The sequence below is a fragment of the Gymnogyps californianus genome, chromosome 3, assembly GCF_018139145.2.
Source record: "Gymnogyps californianus isolate 813 chromosome 3, ASM1813914v2, whole genome shotgun sequence".
NCBI classification, from domain to species: domain Eukaryota; kingdom Metazoa; phylum Chordata; class Aves; order Accipitriformes; family Cathartidae; genus Gymnogyps; species Gymnogyps californianus.
Genome location: NC_059473.1, coordinates 30,210,769 through 30,238,719, shown reverse-complemented (window position 1 = coordinate 30,238,719; position 27,951 = coordinate 30,210,769). Strand labels below are relative to the sequence as shown.

Genomic DNA, 27,951 nt, shown 5'->3' with positions numbered 1-27,951 from the left:
GAGAGTCCAGTTTCCAGGGACAGATCACGTTCCTTCAACATCCCACTGACTCTGCTTAAACCAGAGCATTTTGCCTGAAGTTCAAAGCTACCATATTACTCTTCTTCCTTCAACCACTTCTGTAGTATAACTAACTGGAAACTCAGTGGATCACTTCGGATTGAAGATAACTGCTCCGACAGCCACCAGTCTGATCAGTTAGTTCCCTGCTGCTTGCTGAGAGGTACAGCGGGGACATGCTCTGGATGAGAGCAGCTGGACAAATCCCATAGAGCTTCAGATACTGAAGATGCTTCTGAGTCCTACTGACACGAGGAGCTCACTGGTCCACCCGAGTGACAAGAAGAGGGAAGGAGTTGGGAGTGGTGGCAATAACGGCAATATGGGTATATGGGAAGTAATAACAAGAAAAATGAAGGAAAAGTTAAAACAGACAGCCAGGAGTTGAGGACAAGGTGACAGCAGTGGATCAAGGAGAAAAGAAGTGGGCCATGAGGTCAAATGTTCAAGAGGTGCCAAGGCACTATAGGGTTACAAGGAAGGAAAAGGCAAAGAAACACAGAGGAAAAGGAAAAAAAAAAAAAAAGATTCCTCAATAAATCCAACTAGAACCACGTAAGAAAGAGAACAAAGTGGACACAGCATGAGTGACCTTTAGCCTTTCCTTTTCCAACACATTCTCAGACATCATTTTCAAAGACCATGGATCAATCTCACCTTGAAATAAAGGGAAGTTGACAGACGCCGCAAAGACTTATGCAATGAGTAAATACGGTCCCAGCAAGAAAACTGTACTTGCAATAGGTCTCTGTAGAGATCTATGGCAGGACATTTCATCCACGTAGCCTGCTAGCATTGCCAAAATCAAAATCTTATGCGATCCTGTAAAGGCCACCCTATCATTTCTTGACCATCTTGAAGCCAGAAGAGATAAAGAAAGATGGAGAATCGGCAGCTTGAAGACAGAAGAGATCATAAAGAGGAAACTGAAAGAAAACAAGGAAGGAGAAAACACTACTGTCTTGCTGGCTTTTCATCTGTGAAACAAAGCAAAGCAATTCCAACCATTTCCTCATCACCTATGCAGAGTATGCATCAGTCTTCCCTTCATGTCTCCACCACCATTACATCCGCTTCATTGCTACCATGTCACTATCTAAAGAGACTTATAAACATCGACAAAGCTATATATTTTTTAATGACATTAAAAAGGCCAATGCACTGAAGAATGAAGAGTTCTAAAATGCATAAGAAACCCTGGTCCCCCACGATAAGAGGCTTGTTACATATTTATACGGTAAAGTACTGAAAGATACTAAGTTGGAAACACTAAGTATTAAGTTTGCCTACTCTTCATGTAAGATAGAGATACAATGGGGGCTCGCTGTTCAAGCAATGTAGACATGAAATTTATTTGGTAACATCTAGCCATTATTAACGCTTTTTTGTTTCTGCCTGTGATGAAATTGCCCAGCAGGACACCAGAAACAACCAAAATGATTCTATTGTCTGGAACAATTAAATCAGCTCAAGTTAGCCGATATAAGGCAGAAATGGCTGCCGGCAAGCCTCCGATGGAATCAAACTTTGCCTTTAATTCTAAAAGAAATGGTCTTTCTTTACTTCTGTTCTTCAACAATTCAAGCCCTATAGAGTTCAGTGCAGGGAAACTCTGAGAACTGTGTAGCATTTCTCTAACACTGCTTCCAATAAAATAAATGTTAAAACTCCTGTTATATTTAATGGGACCATGCCAATATCACTACGTTTTTTAGCTGTGCTATTCAGGAACATGTGAAATCTTGGCTTCTGTAACTGCTGTTAAATCACAGCAATGATAATTTAAGATTTTTTAACTCTTAGAGGAATGTAAGTGAGAGGACACTCAGAAATCAACTTCACTAGCAATTAAAGCTACTGACTGTGAATAATGATCAGGGTAGATAATAATTCTGCAGATGTTCTTACATCATACTCATTTGCATTTTGCTTTACTAAAATATAGTGCAAAGTACATAACTGCCATGAAAGTTACCCAATCTCTAGAATTATTTATTAGCTTTATAGTTGCAGTTTCATATTAATATTGCCGAATATACTTTTTAAATCTTCTAGTGAATGCCTGCCAAATAGGAAAGCAGTCACTTACAAACACAAGGTTAAAACTTCTTGTCAGCCTTCTGTAACGACCACTTTGCCCCCAAATGGTAGAAACCCCTGTAACTGCTACAATTTGCATGACTCAAAAGGGCACGCGAAATATCCCCATTCTTCAGACTTTGCTCTGTCTAGCTTGACAAAAGGGTTTGTTTGGTTCCCCCCGCAAACTGGCAGTTTTCCAAGCTGTCTTTGGACTTCTGATCTTATTCCACACCCAGATAGTTCCAGCCCTACCTTTCCATGTGGATGGAGGGAAAGTCTCTTCTCCGTCCTCTCTGACCACGGATTTCCCATTACTTGCATAGTCTATTGTTTCCAAAACCTCTCTTAACATCAACTGTAGATGCCTTTCTCTTACAGTCTAATAACTGGGGTGAGGGAAAGGAGATTAAGACAGTACTGAGTAAAGCAGAACTGAATTCAACCAGCCAATTCCAAGCAGAAAAGCTCTCACCTCTCACCTCTAATTTTTTACAAATTGTATTCACAGCCTCAAAATTTGAAAACTCCCAAAAAGTTCATTTGAATGGAAGTTTAGTAAAGGAGTGGAAACTAATCACACTTGGATGCCAAGTCCTACAATTCCAACTTAAATCAAATCCTCATTTCGGCAGTATTTAAAGAATTCTGGATGGGGAGGGCAGAGATTTAGTTTTGATGGCTGAGGAAAGCAGAAACCAGGCTTGCATATGCAAGATTTGCAGAAGAATAATAAATCAGTAGGAGTAAAATAGAAGTAAAGGATGTTGTTAAATGTTATTTATTCTCGGTTTTCCCTTGGAACACAGGCCCTAGTTGGGGAAAGAATTTAAACACATGCCTGCATGAAATCCAGTGAATCCAGTGAACCCAGTGAGATCAGTGGTTTACTCACAACCATGAAGTTCTGCATAGTATCTATGGAACCACCTGAGCCAGAATAATGATACGCGCTCTGAAAACTGGTGCAAGAAGGATGTGTAGGAATTGTTTTCACCCCACTTGGACATTTCCTAAAGTTCAGCTTTGAATTAATATCTATGAACCGGACTCTGTTACTGGTAACTTTGTTCTAACAAATACTTTCTACAGAGTTCAGTAGAATTACTTTCACTATGTGGAACTTCTTATCAGTATTGGTATTAGCAACAATAGGATGAGATTCTGATCAGTCGTGGGATCAAATCCTGACCTACACGTACGGTAATTCAATGTTAATTGAAATGCATGCCCTACTACACATTTTTCATGCCCTGAGTAATTTTTTTCACATCTGAAGTGAGACTTCAAAAGCTATACACTGAGCAAAGCAGGCAACCCGCCCCCCCCCCCCCCCAAAAAAAAAACAGGCCAGTGAGCAACATACGGCCTTCAACTAGTCAATTTGTCTATGCCAGCTCATCCCTGTCTCCTACATGTGTAGCTTTCTGCTGTTGCCAAAAGGGCAGCTGGAGTATGTGGGGCAGCAGCAACTATTCGTTACCCTCCTCCAGGCTTCTCTCCGTGCCTCATCTCTTCCTTTCCCCACTTTGCCCTTTCTCTCTCCCTGCAGTAGCAACTGCAGAGGCAGCTTTTTCCCCCTCTACTGCTTCTCAGCAGGCTGGGAAGCACTGCAGGTAAGCAGGAGTCGTTAGGAGAGAACATTTCTAGCAGGGAGTAGGAGTAGATTTATGCAGCTGTAGAAAGGGATTGATAAGAGATAGTGGGTGAGCTGCGTGGTGACTGTACCACATCCCCAGCAGAGAGGGAAAAGAGGAGGCAACAGGAGGGAGACAGGCTGTGGGAGAAGGCAAGGAAGACCCCTACCTGTATGAAGTGCTCTCCATAATCTCCCATCTCCTCTTGACAACCGCCCACCCTCATAACTACGCTGAGTCCCCGTGAAACCCTGCCGACCCCCTGTAGCTCTCACCCTCACCCCCCAAACCTGACAGACCTTGCTCAGTGACAGCCTTGTCATGCAGAAACCTATCAAACAGGACAGGAATTTCCCTCTCATTTCAACAAATACTCTTCTGATAACAATGCTTTTCAGCAGCCCATGAACCGCAGTTTAGATGAGATGTAAAGCTTTCACAAGCAAAAACCTAGGCCTTTCAACACCATCAGCACAGATAAGTTCAGCCACTAGATGAAAATAAAAATGAAAATAGGCTACAATTACACTCTGCTAGCCCAATGCCAACCTTCAGCAGTGTACGGCACAAGCAGAGGTTAACACACAGAGTGACCTGCACTAAAATGATGACGATTCCACTCCCTGTCTGCCAGCTACAACAGATCATCTGCTGACTGAAAGGAGTTCCCATTTCAGCAACAGAAATGGCATTAAAAAAAAAAAAACCAACAAAACAAAACAAACAAACAGAAAAACTCTGATAAGCACCTAAGTAGTCTTTCCAGTTAATTCAGATTAGAGGTGCCGGAAGGAGACAGTTCTACTTCTCACATCCATGGACAGCCCACGGGACGAAGGACTCAGAACAGTTTTAATCCCTCCCCTGCTATTGCCTTTTGGGTGACATTTAGAGCTCTGTTAACCTAAGTGTCTAACTGTATGGACTGCAACTTAAAGACCTAGTCTTTCCAATAGGAAAATTTCTTCAATAGTACGCTACAAGCATGACAGAAAAATATGTAACTCAACAGTTCAACAAATATGTAAAAGGGCGTACTTCTTCCCCATGCCATTTCCCATAACTCATCATCAACTTGTTATTGAGATATTATATTAATTCATAATAAACTTGCTTTATGCAATGGTGGCACAGTTGCATGACTAACTTCACATTGGTAAAATGGAAATATGAAAGGATGCTCTTAAAGCATAATGTTTTAAATTTAGATCTTAAGAAGCAGCACTCAAGAGACAAAAAAATAGTATGGAAGATATTTAGGACTAGTAAAGAAAAGCTCACTGAAATCTGTGTTTTGTTCTTTTCCTGACAGCATCAGGGATTTTTTTAAGACAGCAGAAAATTAAACTTGTTTCATTAACCTAAACATAGCTGTAAAATATTTTCAGTGGCAACAGAGGCTCGTCTTGCTAAACGTTGTGATGTCCTGACTGATTTAGTGAGTCCTGCTACTCAGCCTGCGAAAGGATTTCTTAGGACGACTCAATAGGTTTTCTCACGTACAGCTGGGCTAATGGCTAAGACCCTTAGATGGAGTCTTTGGCATAGGTCCAATCACACTGATTTCATCTATCGTCAACTCTGGGAAGTGGACTTGAACTCAGAACCCATACGACCGATCATCCAAACACATGAACATTGATTGTACTAATTCACAGGAATGTAACCACAACGCTAAATATCAACGGAATTTTCCTTCCTGATCTCAATTCTACTGATTAAAATGTAGCTGCATTACCAACTCAAGCGCAAGGTTTACATATGCCACATGTAAGAAAGCTAGATAAAGACATACTTTATTATTACCTGAATTACCTAACTCAAAAAAATATAGCCACAGCTTTCATGTTATTAGTTTGTTTTTCAATCAGAACTTGCAGGCTGTTTATTGTTCTGTATTTCGTATTTTTCAAAGTGTAAGTTCATCAACGTCCTCTTGAATACTGTGTACCATTCTGTATAACATTTTATGTGCTTACAGGAAAGCCTGTAATGTCATAAATCCAAAGCGCTCTTTAAAAATGCAGTGTAGCCATGACTAAAAAAATCTGCAAAACTGACACTTTTACTATGCTATGTCTGTATTGATGCACCACTGGAAAAGCAGCCATCTTTTTAATTGTCACTATACCTTTTTTAGACACCCAAACAAATATTTGATACTGATCTTTAAAAAAAAAAAAAAGTAGTATATATTTTGTTTAAAAGCTTCCATCCAGTAAAATCTGAACCACTGTTTTAGGCCACAACTTTGATTTTTTTTTTTTTTTAATATATATATATATTCAGGGAGTATACATATCATAAGGTTAAAAATCATTTTTGCAACTGCTGAATACTCTGTAGATAAAAGGAACCAGGATTTTGCATATTTATCTGACTTGTCCTAATACAATAGATGCTATCATGATTTCAAGCTTTGTACTTGTTTATCATCAGTGTTTCCACTGTAACCATGGCATCAGTATATAGCACAGGCTTAACAGTGAGAAAAATACCCTGTATTTTCCTAAAAAACTCATCTCTTAGAAAAAATACAAGGATTTGCACAATGGCAAAAACCAATCAAAGTAGGTGAGCTGGCTAAAGAGAGAAATGGTTTCTTTTTAGGGGAAAAAACCAAAACAGTATTTCTTTGCAAGTCTTTTTTGCATTTTGGACTTCTGACAAGGACCTAGAAATACATTACAGGATAAGTAATGTAACCTTGACCCTAGTGCAGATATTATAAAACAAATACTGAAATTTCCTTACAAAAATACATGCAGTATTATGAGAGATCGAAAAGCATTAGAGCTATTAATACATTGACAAGAGCTGTTCTCAGCACATGAGCATTTTCTCAAACCTATTTAAATAGTGACAGTCCAGTCCTGCAAGAACTGTTGCATCATTCTGAAGGTAAAGAGGGGCAGCAGTGCAATTACACCAAACACACTCAACAAGTATGCGGTACCCAGTTCAAACTTTCAGGACTGCTTAAAGGGAAACCCTCAGAATGGCATAAAAAGACTTTACGGTCTCCAAGAGTGTTTCTTAGATGGTATTTATTTGATATTTCAGGAAGTAAGGAAGAATGGGTTCCTGTGATTGCTGCTTTTAATTTGCTTATTATAAAGTTGTGAAAGAGTACTACAGAAATATCTGCCTTAAGTGCCAAGAGTGAAATGAGGGAGCTAGTCCTCTTATTAAACAGGAGAAACTGACTGTATCGTACCAGCAGATCTTAGTCTAGCATTGGTTTAGGCCACGTGCATTTTCCTTGTACTGTCAAACCCATTCAATTCATAGACTTCTCTTTTTTCAGGTTTTAATATAGACTCCAGACACTGATGAAGATACCAATAAATCTATTTACTTCGCTATGGACTCTATAGAGATGTCATGGCCACAGGCCTTATTTTAACTCAGTGAAATCAGACAAAAAAACCAGTGTGATTTTGTAAGAGCCAGTTCTCTGAAGGTCCCTATCTATTAACAATCCAATAAACACACTCGGTATTACAATTACAGTGACACATTCAGTAAATGTGAAGATTTTGGAAAGGGTAAAGCACAATCCTGTAAATACTTGCCTCCCCACCAATTCTAACTGTGATACAGGGAGGGTGGTGTACACTGTGTATTATATGTGCTGCGCAAACACAATCCAAACTGTGAGGATTTACAGCACAAAACGAGGTAAGTGATGCTTCAGAAGCTGCATTATATTGAACTGACCAGTTAATGATCCACTGCCATGTCCTCAATTCTGTCACATCAACAGACAACAAGCGTAGTCACTCCCTCATCTCCTCCCACCCAGTGAACGCTGGACAGCAATGAATCCTGGTGCAATAAAACACAGCATTTATCTGATTCAGCTATGTAGTTCCTCCCAGATCATGTTTACAATGGGCCTCAATCCGTTAAATTCCACTATTTATCTAGGGAACGAGTTCAGACATTCAAGTTCACCTTAAAAATCAGAGCCAGGACGTACCCCAGCACACCAGCCCCACCAAAATTCAAACTTGGCATCTGCAACCTGCAAGGTCCTTCCAGATTTGGTGACAAACTCTGAACATGTACCATACACAAAAAGAACATACGAAATTATTATTCTTTCACTAAAAATCTGTGATGACGTCCTTGTCCTATTGGTCTCAAAGATGAAACCCCCCTTGATTTCAGGAGAGCCACAATTTGATTATCATTCAATCCAGGTAAAAGACATCTGCAATACTGCTGCATTTGTCTTTTCCTGATTTGGCTATTTTTCCTCTGCCTATCACTCAGTTTTACCATCCGAGCTTACTAATGTGTAGCTTTTATAGAGCATCAGAATAATCTAGATCCTCATTATCATATGTAACATATGTAGCAGAAGTGAAAAATATTTTAAAGTTGTAAACATAAAAGTTTTAACAATAAAGTTATTCAGCTCCTAATCAGCATAAATAGAGCTCAATTCTTTCACGTTTTTCCATCATTCTGACATCTCTTTATACCACCGCATTAAGTAAAGAAGACCCAAAAAATACATGAAACTCAGAGCTATTAACTCTCGCTATGTTTACTTTGGTCCTGGGTTCTTTGTTTGCCAGAGAAATATTGCCCTGACTAGCATCCTTGACCATAACAAATAAATACACAAAAAGATGAGCATACACATTTCAGATGGCTGGTCAAGCAGGGCACATTTAAAATGAGAAGACAGCTACTATTGTTTTATTATACATCTTATTTAAAGGATATACCATTTAACTGTTTAACTACAGAAAGGTGAAATGTGCATATTCATGTTTCCTGTGTTTCTTTTTTTGTTTGTTTGATTTTTCCGTGCTAAATCACCGTACCTGAAGATGTCAGACCAAGGACTTTCCAGCTTTTCTGTACTCCCACTGAGGCATGTTAGCCTCTGGGTCTTTAAGACGCTGTAGAAGCCGTTAGACATGTTGTGTACACAGGCAACAGAATTTGTCTGGTTGGGGCCAAAATTCACCAGGACTCTTTTATCAGTTTCAGGCATTTGAAGAAGCATTGCATTAGCTCTACGCATAAAGGTGTAGATCAGCTCGGGGAAGGAAGGAGGAGCATCGGTGTTGATGCAGTGAGCTTTCAAGTGACACGAAGACCCCAAAGTGTCTCGTATCAGAGTTCAAGTCTGGATTTTTAAGGCTTGTCATTGCCAGGCTGACCAAGAGCATTCACACTGAAACGATGAACTCAGTCTAAGTGCTGGATCTGGGTTTTGCAGTAATGTTCTGTATGGATGCATTTGGTTGGGGTTTTTAAAACACAGTAAGATAACTAGACTTGTATTTATGTAACATAATTTCAGAAACTGAAACGGTAATTATACATCTCTTACTTAGATTCAGCATATTTTTCTCTCCTCCCTTGCCTGTACACCACATGCATTAGATATACAGTAACCATGACTATCTCAGTATAACAAAGCATGGAAATAATGAAAAGCCTTCAGAGCCATTACATGCCCTTGGCAACCTAGCTCTACAAGACAGATGTTGCATCCAGAGCCATGCCACTGAAAATCATATGTACATATATGTATCTGCAGCGCGAACACTTACCCAGTCCTCGAAGTGGCGGCTCCCGTTCTGCAGCAAGTCCTCAAACTGTATAGTGCAGTTAGCTACAAAATCGTCGTACCCGATGGGGGCATCATGGAAAACAGCCATCTCTATCTTCCTGCCATTACAAACGTCGGTGACAAATTCATCGTTCCAAGCAGGACTGTTGGTCTTTTGCTTGGTTGAGGTCTGCCCGATCCTGGAGTCGTCCACATTGAGGGCTATGTAAGGGTCCAGCAAAAAGGTCTGTGGCCTGGGACCCACTGCATGCCGCAGAGACCACGCCGTGGGTTTCAGATTCACCGCCTCACAGATCTTGATTTTCAGCAAGCCATTGAAAACCACCATGGCTGGATGGCTGCACTTTTCCCGGGATTAAACACTCGCACAACGCACTCGCACCGAGAGGGAGGGAGGGAGGGAGGGAGGGAGGGAGGTCTCGCCAATAAATAGGAGGGCAGGTCGGGGAGTGGGGGAGCAGGATACAGTGCGGGTCTCTTCGCCTTGCTGCTGCTGTTACCTTTGATTATTTAGCCTTTGCTCTTGCGACACCCAGTGAATACATTTATTTTCTTGCCCGTGTTTCTAACGGAAAACAAGGGAGGGGGGCCGCCGGGGAGGTGGAGGCGTCCGCGGCTGCAGAAACCCCCGAATGCAATCAAAACTCGAGCATAATCAATCCTTGGGGTGAGCAAGAGCCTTCTCCCTTCACCTAGACCATAATCCTGGATCAGTCTTTGCAGAGGAGGCAAAGCCGCGATCCCAGGCTCCTGCACACGCCAGTCCTGCCCGTGCGCCGCACAACAATACACACACACGCATACACACACACACACACGCACACAAATCAGAAACACCGGCCGACCCACCAGCCCTGCCTACTGCACAGCCTCCGCTCAGCAAACATCCACCCGGGGACCTTCCATCCGCGCCGGAGCCCGGAGCCGCCCGTCCTGTGCCGCGTCCTCCTCCGCCGCCGCCGCCGCCAAGGCCAAGGACCCAGCGGAGCGACCCCCGCACATGGGGGGGGGGGGGGGGGGGCGACGGCAGCGGAGCGGGCCGCGCGGGTCTCGGCGGGCTCCGGCTGGGCGGCCGCCGCCCTGGCGATGGGCAGAGCCGCCGCCGCCTCCCGCCTCCCGCCGGCCGCCCCCCGCCCGCCTCCCGCCTCCCGGCCGCCGCCGGCCGCCTCCCTCCGCGCCGCGCCGCGCCGCGCGCAGCCCCAGCCCGCCTGCCGGTGCCGCTCCGCCGCTCGCTCCAGTGCAGGAAATGCGCAAAAGACGTCAGTGTGTGTGCGTGTGCGTGTGCGAGTGTGTGTGGTGCGAGTGTGCGGAGGCAGCCCCGTCTGTGCGTGTGTGTGCGAGCGCGCGCGTGTGTAAGAAAGTTTTGCCTGTTGGGGGAGCCGTGCGGCCGCGGCCGGCCGGGAAACCGCGCCTGGGGTCGTGACTGCCGCGGGCCCGCGCTCGCCGCTCCTCCGCACCCGCCGGGCGGCTTTCCGCGGGGGCCTCTGCCTCCCCCCTCCTCGGCCTGCTCCCGGCTCCGGCTCCGGCTCCTCCTCCTCCTCCCAGGATAAAGTGGAAAAAACACCCCCGGCCGCCTTCCTCCCCGGCCGTAAATAGCCCGCCCGCTTTTATTAAACGTGCTTGATCACGGAGGTCCTGCCCCCGGCCGCCGCGCGGCGCTGCCGCTACCGCCACGGCTACTTCCACCGCGCCGGGCGCTTCTACGCGCCGCGGGACCGGCGGACGCCCCTTCCCGCAGGGCTTTCCCCCCCCTCACTCTCCTCTCCGTGACAGCACCGCCCCGGGGACCCCTCTGCCGCGCCCCGGCCCGCGCCTCTGATGGGCAACGAGCCCGCCGCTCCCCCCGCCGCCCCGGCACCGCCGCCTGACAGCGCTGAGCCCCGGCCCGCGCCGCCAACCGCCGCGGCCAACCGCCACCCCCCACCCCTGCGGCCTCCGCCCGCCGGCCGCCGCCGCGGCAGAGACACCGCTACGTCAGCGGGGGCCGGGCCGGAGGAAGAGTTTCCCCGCGGTGTGCGAGCGCCGGGAAGTGCCGTCCGCCGCCAGGGGAAGCGGCCTCCCGGGGCCCGCCCCGCCCGGCCCGGCCCGGCCCGCGGACGCTCTTCCCGCGGCCGGGAGACGCTGCCTGGGGGTGGTGGCCCAGCCGGGCCCGGGCCCGGCCCGGCAGAAAACGCCTCTTGAACGCCTGTCTCCCCGCGGCGGTGGGTCGCTGCCAGCCCCTTTGTTTGCTGCGGATCACCTGGCCCGGCAGAGCCGGCCGGTGCCTGCCCCACCTCAGCCCGTCGGCGCCCAGCGCCTCCCCGCTGCCTCCTGGCTTTGAGGTGGTGCCGAGGAGGGGGCACCGCGGGGAGTCAGTCGCCGCTGCCCTGCAAAGGTACTGAAGGGGGGGGGGGGGGGAAATCTTCTGAAAGGGTAAACGGGTGTACTCACTATGTTGTTGAACGTTATCTACACATCACATAAGATTTCAGTCATTTTCATCACTGTGGTACCAAGTACTGTGGTAAATAACCAGAAAACTCTGTGCAGCCTGGCTTTCTCCTCCTCAGAACAAACGTACTCAGGATCTAGATGGCTTCCTTTGGTGAAAATTATTACTGCCTTATTTATTTTTAGTTACTGATTTTTGCCAGTCGTTTGTGAGAAAGTCATTGGAAAAGGGATGGACTTTGCCCTTCAACGGGATTTGAACTCACTGTAATATCACAAGAGAGATCAAGGGCCAGCGCTGGCACCGAGGAGGGCGGCTGGGGTGCTTCGAAGATTCAGGCAACACAAAAAGAAGAAACTCGATTGCCTGGATCCAGTTGAATAAGGACATAAAAGATAAGCATGCAGTCCTTGATCTGGACCTGATATTTCTGACTGGAGAGCAAAGAACAGATAATTATGGATTTCTACAGGTAATGGCTCAGGAGGCAGGTGTGATATTTGGAGCTGATGAAATAGCTCCAGTATCTGTGCTTCCACAGTAGCTTCCAGATAGAAGATGTGATATTAATGAAGCCTAAGGGTCACGAGAGCATTCACGTTAATGGAAGAAAGACTTTTTGGTGCCTGTTGCCACTTAATCTACTAGTCAAAATAGAAGTACAGTAAAATCTCCATGTTCGTTATCATCTTGACAATCCCCACACAGAATTGTTTGATACAGAGCTGTGATACTGAGCCAATTACGGGAAATGTCTTCCTTCGCAATTCAGCCTTTCCCGGGCTCGCAGCAGCCGTGATACATCTATCACGTTACTTCTGTAAAGGACCGTACTCGTAGACCTCACCAGAAACACAAGAATCACCTTCTCCTTTCCTCCCACCCCCATTCACAACCTAGCACATATATTACTATATATTAAGCTATATGGTCTTACATTTAGTGTGTCAGAAAGAACGCTATAATTAAATCTTTCCTCTGGATGTGTTTGTGTTGTTTCTCAATAACGGCAATGTAAACAATATGCTCCATTTCCTTAGATATTGGAAAACATAAAAATCAAACTGATACACTGTTTAATTTTTTCTGTTTATTTTTAGGACACCTGCAACTACGTGTATTCCAAATGCCCAAGGTAAGATTTAAGTAAACACAGTCTCCATGGTGAGTTTAATGACCTAGCATCTCTGTGAGATCACACATGCATATTACGAAAGTCTGAATAAATACAGCCAATATTAACACAGCATATAAAATAATATAAATAAACCTTATATTTGGCTAATTACATATACAATCTGCTGCATACATAGCTAGGCCCTGATATCTAATTTGAGCCATCTGCACTCTTCCATGCGCTGAAGCAAGCTAAGGTTTGGTTTCACAAATCATTTTTTCTAAGAAGACTGCCTGCATGAATAAGGCTTTACAAGCTCACTTAGGATCAGACAGCTCCAGCCTTACACTGCTTAGGAAAATACACATACCTTGCACTGGTTTCATTTATTTTTATATTTTGGTTTTTTAATTATACTTTGGGAAAGCATGCTTATGTCAAGACTGAACTTTTAACACTAAGCAGTTATTAACTTACCAAAAGACCCTAGAACAATATTCTTAAAGTCCAGTACCTTGGGTACATTGAGCAACATTACAATGCTTCCTGCAAAGTTCATCTGAAAAATTGGCTCAATGGTCTCAAAAACTAATGAACAGCAAAGAACATTCCAACTGTAAGTACCATTTTCCACTTGAAAGGTTTTTAAATATTTGTTTGCTTGAATTTTTTTTCTGTTCTCTTGCTGTGCATTCGGAAGGATTTGGTTCTTTAAGAGTTGAAGAGCAAATGCTATTCCCTCTCTTTCTCACAGGGAGGTCAGGAGAGGAAGGTACACCACATGCAATATTTCTCCTGCAGAAAGGCAATAAGGAGCACTCTAGATGCACTTCTGTACTCTGTTAGAAAGGCTACAGCAGAGTAGTAAACCATGCCCTGTAGTTTAATTATGTTTTAGGTGTTCTTCCCAGCTGTGTGTTTTTTAAAAGGACACAGAGGGCCTACAGGGTACGCAGACTCGGGACTGGTTAAGGAGATCTATCTACTCCCCAGAAGTAACTGTTGCCGGTAGAAGTCCCCCTGCTCGGCACTCTGAGACCAAACTGCACGTAGCTGTGTGTCAGGACTGCTCCCGGCGTACACTGCTCACCTATGGGAGCGTCTGCACGTTGGTGTTCTGATTTTTCATTAGTGTTGCCTCAGTCCGACCGATTACTTGACAGACCACTGCATGGTTAGGGTGTTCTGTAAAGCTGTAAGGAAAAGACCCCCGACAGATCATAAAAGCGCAGCCTATTCGCATCAGCTTCTATTTGCATTCTTACTTTAGGAAAGGGACGACATCAAACTGGTAACGGACAGCAACGATGGCAACACCAGCACGCAGTCATCTGCAGACAACAGTCTTCCAAGACACGGTTTTACTCTCGCAAATCCCTCTCAGGCTGCGCCTCCCCTGTTTCACGTAGAGTGGCAGTGGCAGTGGCAGTGGCAGTGGCAGGGAGGGACGAGCGAGCTGCAGGCAGTCTGTTACCTCGAGTCAGCCCCTGACTTTTCCCTGGCCTGTGAATCCTCAGTAGCTCTGTGGAGAAACAGCACTATCTGGTGGAGGGAGTGTGTAAAGTCCTTCCAGGACTCGCAATAGGCTTCATTCAATTACTGCAGCCACAATTGCAACTCCTTTTGAGGTGTGCTTGCCCAAGGTTGATAGATAGTTTGACTGGATTTTCAAGAGGATTTATTTTTTTTTTACAGTCCCAGTGGCAGAGGAATATATCTGGCTGAGTCTTTACAAAACTAATGCTTATATCAGTTTCTAGTGCTTTCCTGAAGAACTGCTTAAACCTTGGAGAAATGTCAGCAAATTTTCAGGATTTTCTAAGTACAGCAATATGAAAGAACGAGAGGAGATTTTGTGTTGTTTTATTTTTAAAAGGAGCATCATTTCTTAAAGTTATACTAAACAGATGCACAAGGAATAAAATCAGGCTTGCATGCAGGAGAGATTTTCAGAAACATCTTTATGTCAAAAATGAAATAAAAGCCAGAACGCAAGTTGTAAACCTTGTGAAATTTGAGGAACTTTGGCTCTGAATCCACACTGGACATGAACATATTCCAAGCGTCATGTATGTGAAGATGTTCACTACTATGAGTACATCCACCAGATTCCTTTGAACTTAATGGATATGCTTATACAAGTGCAATAGTTGAGTGTTAGTGGGATCAGTCCCTTCCTGGCAAGAAATCAAAGATTGCTGGCAAATGCTGACTATCTTTGAAAGCCAAATTATTATTTAGATATCTAATTTTGGACACACAGTTATGAAAAAAGTATCCTCGAGCATTTTCACTCCTGTCATGCTGCAAAGGATCTTTAGGGTATACCAATAGCTAATTCATCTTTTCTAAAGATGAAGAAGCAGCCCAGTCTCATTGAGCTTGGTCCAGCCTCCAACTCCATTCCAAGGTTTCCCTTGTGTCCAGCCAATTTCCTGCTAATTTATTCTTCACTCGCAAAGCACGTACCTGAGGAGGTTACTTAAGGCACTCCTAATGTTCTCTGTGAAATGTCTCAGCAAAAGAGATCTTGTCAATGTGTGATTAATTAGCTCTCCAACTCTGTCTAGTTTAATTATACTTTTGGTACTCTTCCCAACCTCTTTTAAAAGAACATAATAAACGCTACCTCAATTTGTTAGCTTTCATTGGGAGTAAATCTCTCAGAATACATCTCTATTGCAACTGATGTGGGACTGCGGGATTTGCAGCTTTACGGTACCCGGTTCTGGCAGACATAGTGACACGGTGACTTCAGTGCAGCATCTACCAGCCAGCCTGATTTCAGGTATGCACCTGGTTTGCTAGCCAAGGCTGAAACCCATGATATCATACCTTCCTAGCAGTTCTTATCTAAGCTAGATAGATTGCAGCCAGCTTAAGCGTATCTTCCTGTGCTACAAAAACATACCACCAGTTGCAGAACATATGCTTAGGTCACATCTAGGCTAGAGATTTTTGGCTCAGTTAGGCAGGGCTGTAGAGCAGTATGATCCCAGACAAACACAGCTGTGCCAGGGACTCTCACCATTGTGATTTTTTTAAATTATTTTCTTCCTTGTGGATAGTGATTTTATTATACTGATATAAAAAGCTTTAGCACTGTACACCTCTGGTAAAGAGATGGTATAGCGGTATTTCTATACTGGAAATGTACCCCAAATATATAAATAGGCTTCCACTTGGTCTAGTACATGTATCCTCTCAGCCTTCACATATGTAGCTTTCCTTGCTGGCAGCATTCACTGTGGGTTTGCCATTTGCAGGATTGTTGCTATTCTAGACATGGAGTTGCTGGAGGAACTCGTGAAGGGTAAAACCCAGATCTGATCTGTTCTTGGTTTATCAGCCCTCATCTTGAGAATTTACAACAGGTTTCTTGGGCAGGGAAACTTGCAGTTAACTGGCATTGCTCAGGACTGTAATAGGAGTCTGTTGATACTCAGACTCAATGATTAGATTGTCCTTGCTGGGAGTAATTCTGGGACAGAGTGACAAGGAGAGAATTCTGGAATGGATCAGTCTGCAAGAGAGAACCCCCTGCCCTAGATCAGCCTCTTCATGCACGCGGGCTGAGGCTTGGAAGAAGTGTTTTTCTAAAGGTACAGCTTACTCTCTGCATCAGGACCAGAAGAGGACAGGAACATGAAATTCAGTCTTGTCTTTCCAGGCTGTTGCTTTCTTGAGCAGCACACAGAAAAAAAACCCCAGTATATATGGTGCTTGAATGAATTATTTTGTATCGTATCCAAAAAAAAAAAACCCAAACCCAAACCAACCATGCAGAGTAAGTAGGGAAAAGGACAGGTCCTTTTCATTCCTTTCTTCTCTACCAGCTAAGCAATTTCAGGCAAGGAGCAAGCGTAGTCTAGTGCTAAATGCAATTCCTTTCATCATAGGAAAGCTGGTCCTCGGGTTGTCACAGCCCCCTGAGGCTGGACACCCAATGCATTTTGGGATCGGTTGTCATTTATCCATACTCCTGTTGGCTTTTGCTCTTTTTATTTCTCTCTGTAGAGTACCACAGTATTGTTGCTACTGGAAAGTGTTCCCCATTTGAGGTGGACTTCCCCAAAAGAAACTCTCTGAGGGGATCTGAGTGTGTTTGCCTGCAGGAAATGGAATTGACTCTCCGCTTCCTCATACACTACAGGAGTGCACGCCATACGACATATGGCAGGATACAGCATATTCTCCCCAGAACGGGCTAGAAAGACCTACTGTTCTGCTGAACTATTTAGTGTGAGTACACCACAAGAAATTTAAAAAATAAGGGAAGCTCTGAGTCAGGGCAACTTGATATTTGCGTGTCTAGACATTACTGGATGTAGTAAGGTTCCTGAGAATAGTGGCAGGGTGTATGCACTTTACTGAAGCACTGATAGGATTCATCCTACCGTCTTACCCAGAACCCTGCACAGGATTTGGAGCATCTGTCACTATTACGAGTGACACTCCAACGCAAACTCATTTCACAGTTGCGGTGGAGTAATAAGTGTGCCTACGGTGTAACGATCATTACCAGCTTCTGCTAATTTTTTTTGATGATTTTAAATTATGCATCAGTTCAGTAGTATCAATTAAATGTAACAAGAACAGGCTTTTCAAAAGTAGGTATTATCACCACTTTACAGAGCAGAGGAGCAAGAAAGAGAATGATTAAAGGGCTACATTTTGGAAGTGCCTCTGAATTTTGAGTGCTTTAATTGTAAAATATCTGACTAGAGATATTTTAGGTATCTCAAGTTAAGTGGACAATTTTGTGAATTTAGTCCTAATCACCTGCTTAAAAACACATATGAAGTCATTAACAGTGTCATTAATAAAACCTGTATCTCATGATTCCCAAAGCCTTCCTCCAGCCTTTTCCCACTGTAGTATTCAAGAACTCAAACTTTTTAAAATTGAGAAACTAAGGCAGAATAAAGAAGTGATGTAATGATTTACAGTACTTGCAGTATTGCCACTCAGGACATGTAGGACATGCTGAGCTGTGTTTCCTACCTGGCTTCATTTACCAGTTACGATGATGGCCAAAGCCTAAAAAGGCCTATATGTATGTGCATAACACTATACAATCTGAAACGTCAGGATTCAGGACTCTTCAGTAGACTTGTTCCTGCACATGTCTTTGGAGAACTGAAATGTAGTACCTAGCTACACAAGTACATAATATTTATGTCTTTAAAGTTGGTAAAGCCAAGCTTAATTTCCTAGTATAGGTGGCAATTTCAACTTTTGTAAGACACGGACAGTCCAGCAATGGTTTTTGTTCTAACATACTTCTCATAAGGGAAGGGAGTCAATGCTGGGAGAAAACTTTGAGGTGTGGACTGACAGAGACGTCTTTTCCCACGTGCTGATGCCTAATGGGCCTCTACTGGCAAACACAGACTAGAAAACAGTTGACCACTAAACTACCATGACTCATGACTTTAGAGTTCACAAACAGAATACAGACACAAAGGATTAGCAGGTCACAATTACTCCTCCACAGTTTATTTTACTTTTCTTTCTCCTTTTTACATTTGTGGGTGTGGTTCTAAGTTTGTCATACTCCATTTTTCTTCTGCATTTACATGCTCAAAACATACCCACCTCACTATCTGTCCAGCTAAAAGCTTCATCTCTTTTTCTTAGTCTTTTCTGTACTGGGTTGTAGAAGCTCTCAATAATGCAAAGAATTTCTTCCTTCAGTGTAATCCCAGTTTCTTCTAACACAGCACAAGAGAGGCAGAAAGCAAAAAATGTGATCCTGTGAAGCAGAACTCTTGCAGCAAGACAGGGCACGATCCACTCCCATTACATACAGGCAATAGGGAACTTCTGAGCCCGAGCAAAGCACTACACGTCTGAGTTAGTGCTACATAATTAGTAATTATACCTCTGTAACCTCATAGCTATCTACAAAACTTTGACACAGCTGTCCTCAAAGCACCCTCTTGACTTTCATACTTTCATTTTAGGATATGATAGCTATTCTATAAAGGCAAAGAAAAATTGTATTTGATCCAACTAAAAAACAGGTTTTCTTCCTTATGAAAATGAAAATCAAAGAAAACAACAGGGTTTTGGTTTTGCTTTTGGGGTTTTTTTTAAATTTTATCTAAATACATTCAAAAATAAGTCTAAATTTATCTATGTTTAGCAATAAAAAGACATTCTTTTGCTCTCTACCATAAATATTTCTGCTTTTGGACATATCAAGCATTTGGGGGCAAAAAGAAAAAAGGAATACCATAGACTACAAATGTTCAGTATCTAAAACCAATCTAGCTCTCAACTGAAAATAATCCATCATGGAATTGAAAGTTTTCATATGAAAAAACATTTGTTTGTTGTTTGTTTGTTTGTTTGGGTTTTTTTAAGGAAAGCAGACACTCCAAAAGAAATATGTGAGAGTTGACTGCCTTCATCTAAATCTCATGCAATTATGTCAGTTACTTCTTGTTATCAGAATCTAAATGAACTAATAGGGGTATACTTGCCCTAATGCTGCTCTTGTAAAGTCAAATAGGTAACTGATCCAAAGGAATCAAATATAGGGCTGCTGAATCTTAACAAATCCAAGATAGGACAAGTTATAGGAATGATTTTTTCCAGGTAGTCTGAATGTTAATTAAAATGTTTAAATTAGATTAGTTAGTGTTTCTTGGAAAAAAAAAATTAATAAAACTATTGTGTATTTATTTTTTTGTTCTGACCATAACTGTCAAAATAATTTGATGAAAATGTATGTCATAATAAGGGCACGGCATTTTTCTGATGTGCTGTTCACGAAAAATGTTTCCCATCCCTAATATTAATATAACTGAAGGAGTCCCTTGGGAGATCCTCAATATCCATGGTTTTAACATTCTATCTGAGTCTGGGGAATCCAGTATCCTTCACCCATCCTTAGGGGAAGTGGAAGAAATTCACTGCATCTAGAGGTCTACATGTGATACTTAAAAAAGTAGCATAGAGAAAATACTAATGTTTCTGCTTTTGAATTACTCTGCTATTCTTGAAGGTACCACAGTCCCCACACCACTTCATTCTTCATAAAATAAATAATTAAAATTATATATTTATTCACATCATGTAGTACATCATTGCTTCCATTTTGTTTTCCTGTATTTATTTGTTTTAATCTGTTTGTTTATACTGACATTAACATATCTTTGTATCTCTTTCAAAATAATGAGATTTCTGTTTTGTGCTCTTATGCTCCAGTTTGTATTTGAATTTTTTACACTACATTTAGCCTGGGGAGAAATGTTGGCACTTTATTTATTAGGATAAACACATATTTATAAATTAAAGGAGCAGTTCCTTTATGTACCTCTTCCTCCAACATATGGAAGTAGCTTACACTTGCTCCAAAATGCAGAAAGCTGCGATCTGCACTAAGGACTCATAAGGGAGAGAGGAAGGAAAGGGGGGATAGCAATCAGGTTAAAAACTGTGATATGGTTTTATAATTAGCAAGTATTTATTATCACAGAAACAGCTATTATCCAGTATAATCAAAGTAGAATTTAATCTATACTTCTAATACATTTTTCCAAGTCTGTGCTGATATATTAGTAACTTTACAAAATACTTCTTTTGGACTGAAACTTTTCTAGTTTTGCCTAATCCTTTTTATATAAAAGTTTGAGTAATATCATTCCAAACATTTCTGTGTGGATTAATAACATAACCTTTTTCAGATGTTTCAGTCGCATATTTTATGCCTGAATATTTCAGTAATGGCAGAGGACAGAAACATCACACCTAGTTTGTTTTGGAGTGTTTTTTTTATTTTGTTGTGATCTAAGAAATGCCAAGCCTGGAAAAATGAGCATAATTGTTTCAAAGTTACGAGTTTTAAATGAGACATTTTCCTCAAGAAAACTTTGTCTAGGCTTCTTTTTCTTCTCACTCTAAAAGGACAGAAACTAACAATTTCAAATCCACTGAGATATCTAAATATTAAAGTTCTGGTGTCCGGAGATGATGACAAGATCATGAGGCAAAGCTCCCATTGTACTTAGCACCTTCTAAAGCTACAGCACTGTACTGAGATATAATGGATTCAAATATCTAATTTTAATGAACCTCTATTTTGCATTTTTGGAAAGAGTTCAGATGTCTTCTGCTGATTCAGAAACTTATCTGACGATTGGATCCATGTGAATATCTATCAGGAAAACAGACAAGCAAAAATGAGAGGGAGTTCAAATATTTCAGGTCTACGACTGTTTGAGTAAAAAACACTGAATCCTACTTCATCCATTAGGTCATTAGTGGAACAGTGCAAGTCTTTCACTGAAACTTAATACTCCTTACTTTGGAAATACAAGTCTACTGATGAGAGACACCGTTCAGAAAGGTATTTGAAGTTGGCAAGCTGTGACATGTTGCTACTTGCCTTTTTCCATACAGACAGTGCATCACCATGTGGAATATAAAATGTAAATGGTTTTCTTCTCTTTCTTGATTATTAGTGGATTGCATGAAGTGGATGATAATGTATTTATTGCAAGCTGTCTGAGATACCCTTTATAGGGATTTTTTTTCTAGCTTAGCAGGTGAGTGCTTATTTATCTCAGGAGACAACCTGTAGTTGTATCATAGCTGTCCTGAAGCCATGAAGCTATGTAGTGAAGCATATGTTCAGGTTAAAAAGACATCTGTAACTTCAGCAAAGTGCTTCAGAATAAAAAAGGACATGTTGCGCATATATGGTTTTCTCAGCTGGTTCTCCATTTGACATAAGTGAGTTCAGGGAGCTTCAGCTGAAGATAGGGGAGACTAAGCAGCAGCGAGTTACTGCACTGGAAGGGTGCAATTACTGCAATGGAAAGGCACAAATAGAGGTTCCATCCTCAACAGATGGGAAATACAGGATTGATTTACACTGCATGATTAAAGTTAAACATGTTCCTGGGAATTGTCCTGGAATGTTTTTCTAGATTTGTCCTTCAAACAGCTGTTCAACATACCTGCCCATATCCTTCTGCTTTACAAGACAGCTTCCCAAAGCTCTCTTAGGAGGGCAAACCAAAATTTATTTAATTCTATGGAGGTCCCTTCCAAACTCTACAGGAAACTCACTCAGTACCTCCTTTAATGGGCCAAGCACTGGGACCTGCATCTCTTGTGTTTCTTTCAACCTTCTGGTTCACTTTTTTCCACAAAGACACTTTATGGAGAAGTGTTTCTCAAACTGGGCAGAAGAGATTTATCTAGGTACGCAGAGGGGGAGTAATGGGAGTACTCTTTGATATCATGTGTATTTATGACTGGGATACTGTTGTGACACTGGGTTATTGCCCATCAACAGCGTTTATTACTATTGTTACAGAAGCAACACTGCTGAAGTATGGATTGTTGCTTGATGTCATTTTGACAACGAGTTGAGAACACAAATATCTGCATTTTTGGGAAAGCTGATGTTGAATTGCTGCAAATGTATTCAAATACAAAGAGACAAAACAAACAAGTTAATACAATTTTGACTCCCATAGTGAATCTTTCTTGTTATCTGCTTTCTTGTCACACTACTGTCAGGTCTAATAACATAGGTGTCATCTTCTACTCTGAATTGTCTTCAGAGTTCGTCTTCCTGATTTTTTCGGCAGTGAAATCTTCAGTCACAGCCTCTCCAAGTTACAATGGAGCATCAGCCTGCTTTTTTGGTTATGACAGATGTATTCCTGCACCACTCATGTTCATTCAGAATGTTGTTAAGGATTTGTGTAGGTTTTTGCCTAAAACAACACACTGGTTGCTCTCACTTATTCCTGTTCGCATAAATTCATGCTGTTGATTTTCACTTTAAGGTTCCTACATAGCCTGTCCCCACTCTGCCTACAATGGCTCCTTCCTAACAAGATGTTAACACCCTTCTCTGATCACTGACTCTTAGAAGCAGGCAAATCTCCTTTCTTACATTTTAATTCAAGTACAGAAGTGTTTTTCCTATGCTACCCTTATGCCTAGGAGTTCCCTGGAGACACCTGCCCATCTGCCCATTGGGCTTCAGACTCAAAACTCTCCTTTACTGCGACACCTACAAATACGCACAATACCGGTCTGCTTTTTTTCTACCTACACCTTGGTAGGATCCTGCTCCATCACAGCAGCTCCCAGATCTTATGATAATATTAATAGAAACAACCCTATAGAAACAACAATAAGGACCTAATAAGCAAAAGGTATTTCGTAGGAATAGACTTCTATTCTTGCCAAAAGGTCCACATGCAAAACCAGCTTCGTCTAAATAATGACAGACTAGGAAAGAAAAAATAAGGGACTTTCAAACCCTTATGTAGGTGCCCTCTATACTTCTCGCTTGTGAACTTCTTAAATCCCTACCAATAAAAGGTATAAAGGATGAGCAGGCTTTCTAGTTTTACCAGCAGTAGTAAGCAAAAACCCCACAGCTTATGGGCAATAACTCTTCTCCTTCACTGAATGGTAGAGATCACTGTAAATCTACCTTCAAAGGTATTTAACCAGTGTCTCTTCCTATAGCAGCATGGTATTCAAGCTATTTAATACCACCTTCCCTCTCAAACATTGATCACTCATTTAAGATATATCACTTCTGATCTTCCAGCAATTTATCTCACTTTTACTACCTATAACTGCCATTTTAAAGAGACTTTTTTTAAAGAGTGGGAGTTTCAAAATAATATTATCTAAATAATACATCCAAATCCCCATGGTCACCTAAAGCCTTTATTATGCATTTCTAAATCCTAACTATAAAGTAAGACTAACAAATAATTGCATTGCAGTATATTTGGTGAAATGACTGTACTTCCCTTCACCAATGAAAGGTGAAGTGGAGAGCTAAAATGAGAACTAAGCAGCTAATGGAAGAACACTTCATTTAGGAATGCGAGGAAGTGTAATATGCCACGCATATCCTAAATTAAGTTGCGTGGCATTGCAAAGCTATGACTGCAAAGTCATCATGTGTATATGGGTGGGAGTCGGCAAATAGCTGTGATGGAAGCTTGAAGTTTCTCTTTCATCTTGTAATGTGTTCACTGGTATTTTATTTACAGAAGCAATTACTTCTGGCTATATATAGTTAGTTACTGTAATAGTTATTTTACAGAAATAGCAACCAAGTTTTATGTATCAACATTCTCCATTCACTGGAATTTTTGGAACTTCTTGTCAGAGAATGAATGACCTGCAATGCTGCAGGATAACCGAGACAAATACAAGCAACCAAACTGGCCATTTTCTAGGCCTGCTAGTACTATTAAAGCTGAGGTTGCTGGATCACTGTTTCTTGAACCTAACAACATTGCTTTAAATTTAGCAAAGTTCAGGCATTACATATGTTTACGTTACTTCCAAAATGTTGGCCTGGTTACAAAATACTGTGCACACTTCGAACTGAACAGATATTGCGACTGAGTCTGCAAGACTGACGGTAGCTATTTAAAAGAATGGTCACTAGGATTGCTAACAGAGCCATTTTCAAAGTATTTGTAACAAAACTGCAGGCTGCCACGCTAGTAAAAATACTGACACACGTTACAACCACAACCAGAAAGCAAGCTCTAACTTCACCTGGGGAAGGCCATGCCATGGTCTAGCAGGATCTTCCAGCGGTAGCTGTTGGCGGCAGTCATCAGTTCCAGAAGGGCTGGATCTAAAGGGAAAACATGTCTCTCCCTGCAGCCAAGAGCTGCATCTTTCTTGGCTCTCATTTAGGATCAGGCTAATCCATCTCCAGACGCAGCTCTGCGGAAGACGGTGGAGTTTCAGGCAGGTGATAAAGCCCTTACGTGACTCTTATTTTCATCTTCACAATTGTGTGGATTTGGCCACACACATAAAAACCCTCTTTTGGATTTTAAAGCACCAGCTTGCTTTCGAAGATGGGAAAAGAGAGGAAATGATGACTGAGAAATAAAGAAGTTCTTTAAATGATAATTTGTATCAGGATATCTAGTACTATGACTACATTTTGACTATATACAAATTTTCTTGTTTCAAAATTATCCACAGATTGCTTGGTTAGAACTGTTTAAGTATGCCTGTATAAACTGTCATGCCAGTAACAGACAGGCAGGGAACATGGCAAACATCAGATACTGTTACTGTCCATGCACTGACTGGAACTGGTCAAAATTTTTCTGGCAAGAATTTTCCTGTAGAAACTAAGATTCTTATGCAGCCCCTTTATGTGCTAAAACCTGAGCATATCATAGTTATTATTTATCCTCACACACCATTTTAGGAAATGTTATCAGTAGCCCATTTTAACAATGAGGAACCGAGGCACAGAAAGAGTCACTCATCGAAGGTCACACAGGACATCTGTAGCAGAGGAGGAAATTGAGTCTGAGATTCAGATTAATGTTCCCTAGACCGAAGCCCTTTTCATAGCTTGCTGAAAGCATCTAATCAATTTGTAAGCACTTAAGCTGCTATTCAAACAGATGGGAATAATGGACACATTTTGAGGCCCCTCCACTTGCCAACATCATCTCCTGTTCTCAGAAGTGATGGATTTGGTCCCTCTGTAACAAGACACGCGGCCTCATGGCTGTTGAAGTTCCTGACCTGGGTGCTTCTGCAGAGTCAGCAGAGGAAACTGGAGACTCTTGATTTGCCTCTGAGGTGTCCTAGTCCCACACGCAGAGAACTGATAGGAAAAAATATATATACATATATGGGGTAAAATAAAGAGGATAAATGCTTTTATAGGGATAATAGTACAGGAATAATGGGTTTTGCTAGTTCAATGGACTAACTTTGAGTGAAGTACTTTAGTTCCGATTCTCCCAAATGTGACTTTTTCCAAAAAACTGTTGCAGCCTAGAAAAAAGTTTACTATAATCTTGAGCATGCTTATTTACAGAAATCAGAACTGACCTCTACAGAAGTAGAATTGCCCTCTAGCAATCCCTAAGCCACTGTTTGCTTCTGATTCTGAAGAGACCTTCTCTTTTGAAATAGATGCATGCAGTAACCCAGGAACAATACTCTACAGTTCAGTCTAAACATCCTTTGGTATCCCTTACCTTCCTTCCAAGACTTAGTTCTTTTTCCATTACCTTATGTATTGGACATATGATTGGACATATTAGCATGTAATGGAGCTTCAGGAGTAATTCTGCAAAACAGTTGCTGGATCAATTGGGAGAAGAGCCACACTATCTTCCTCTCTGCAGCTGTACAGTTAACAGATCATGTATGGAATACCAATGGATTTTGAAGATGCAGGATACAGTTCTCTACTTCTACACAAGGCATGTAATTTGTCTGTGCGTTCATCCTTCACAACAGGGAAACAACAAGGCTGTGAGAATAAATACCAATGCTTTCTGGAGCAATTCAGCAGCTCTTCAAACACACTCTGACAATAGGTATTTCATCCTGTATGTGTATAGGGACTCTACATCTTATAGACCATGCACCCTGTGTCATCCACACACAAAGAAGAGCTGCTGTAAACATGTACAGAGTAATTACACAGTAATGGCCAGTAGATTCAGTAGGTGTTGGACTAAGAAAGTTGGTTGCAGTGTATTCTTCAAAGTGGACCTTAGGATCTGAGCATAGAGGACGCTCATTTTGAGAAGGCATCACGACAAGTACTGTAAAGACTGGGGGGCATTCAAAGTCTGCAATGGTGGAGGTCACATTAGTATTCTGGATAAGCAGGGCATAGGCTAAAGGTAGGGTCTAACTTACCTGACCAAAGCGATAAGCATGCAGTAGTGGCGAAAGTAACAGTGACATGGAGCTTCCATTTACAAGTGCTCACTGCCACACAAAATAAAAATATTGGTCTTTGTCCAGCTGACAAGTAGAAAATATGAATACAGTGCAAACTATTTCCTGACAGATCTCTGCTTCTGCTGATTGACGTTTCTATCAGTCCCAAATCAAATGGTTACTTAATACAGATCACCCATATCACTGCTGGGCACACAATAGTGTTTAGGAATCAGAGGCACAGATGAGGATGCCATCACACTGTATTTTTGTACAAACACAGGCAGTGAGATGGTCTCTTTCTCAGAGACCTTTCAGTATAAGTACAAGGCAGGAAGAAACAGAAGAAAACAAAACCAGATAGGTATTACAAAAGCACTGTGAGAGTATATTGGCAAGATGGACAGTAGACTCAACGCTGGCCATGTTCTTCTAGGCCTTGTAGACAAAAAGAAATTGAGGAGGTTTAGAAGCAGGGCGCTTTTTTTGGCAGATGCTATTATGTCTGCATTGTCTGCAAAAGTCCTTTGCTAATTAATAAGGAAATTATTGCTTTCTCTTCTGCAAGGCGACGCAGACAGGTACAGATACAAGCAAGCTCTGCTCATGCTCTGAGCTGCCCAGACATAAGCTATCTTCTGTCTGGAAGATGTAGAGTCATGTTAATGTGGCACCATGCCCAAACTAACATACCCTGCCTCTCAGCAGTGCTCATTAGCTTAGGTTTATGCAGTTATCTTACTTCTGGACTGGGGCCTTCCAGTATCTGACAAGCTAAGGGCACCGGTAGAGTTCTCCTGTCTTTCTGGCCTCCTCTATGTACATATACCTTTATGTCATTACATGTTGTCACCTTTTGTTGAGAAATGGTCTGTTAAAAATCACCGACTCTCTTCTTCCAGTTGCACTCCTAAGGAAACTTTTGTCAGGCTGTCAAGATGATAACAAAACACATGAACATCTCATGGTTCAGCTCACACCATCACCAAAGCAGCAGTAATGGCTGCAGAAGAAGCTAACTCATGAGCTGCCAAAGCGCTGAGGTAGGAAACAGGAGTATGGATTACATTCTTTATGAAGCCTGAGTACAGACCATACGACCCTCAGCATGTTCCTGCAACATGGCCAAGAACCAGGCTGCACTCTCATACCGTAAGTAATCCAGCATCTGCCCCCAACGGCAAGTATTTGGGAACACTGCGAAGGACTGGATTTTCTCCAGTTCTCAAGGAGGAGAGAGTAAGACCCAGCAGATTGCCCCACTGGCTCACCTCCCTTCCTGACATTTCAGGTGGCATCAATTTTTCAGCTCCCA

The 27,951-nt window shown here is 42.2% G+C and overlaps 1 protein-coding gene and 1 long non-coding RNA gene across 2 annotated transcripts in view; one reads left to right on the top strand and one right to left on the bottom strand.

The window, feature by feature from the left end:
- PRKCE (protein kinase C epsilon) overlaps positions 1-9,771 on the bottom strand; it is a 301,786-nt gene extending 292,015 nt beyond the window's left edge. Inside the window, exon 1 of the mRNA XM_050893523.1 lies at positions 9,353-9,771. Coding sequence (XP_050749480.1) covers positions 9,353-9,700 — 348 coding nt within the window. The 5' untranslated portion in view covers positions 9,701-9,771. The remainder of the gene's footprint in view (positions 1-9,352) is intronic.
- A 1,917-nt stretch (positions 9,772-11,688) lies between these two features.
- Positions 11,689-27,587, top strand: LOC127015111 (uncharacterized). The gene is made up of 3 exons (XR_007766272.1): positions 11,689-11,746; positions 12,904-12,938; positions 27,539-27,587. It is a non-coding gene; the product is annotated as an uncharacterized LOC127015111 (long non-coding RNA).
- The last annotated feature ends 364 nt before the right edge of the window (positions 27,588-27,951 follow it).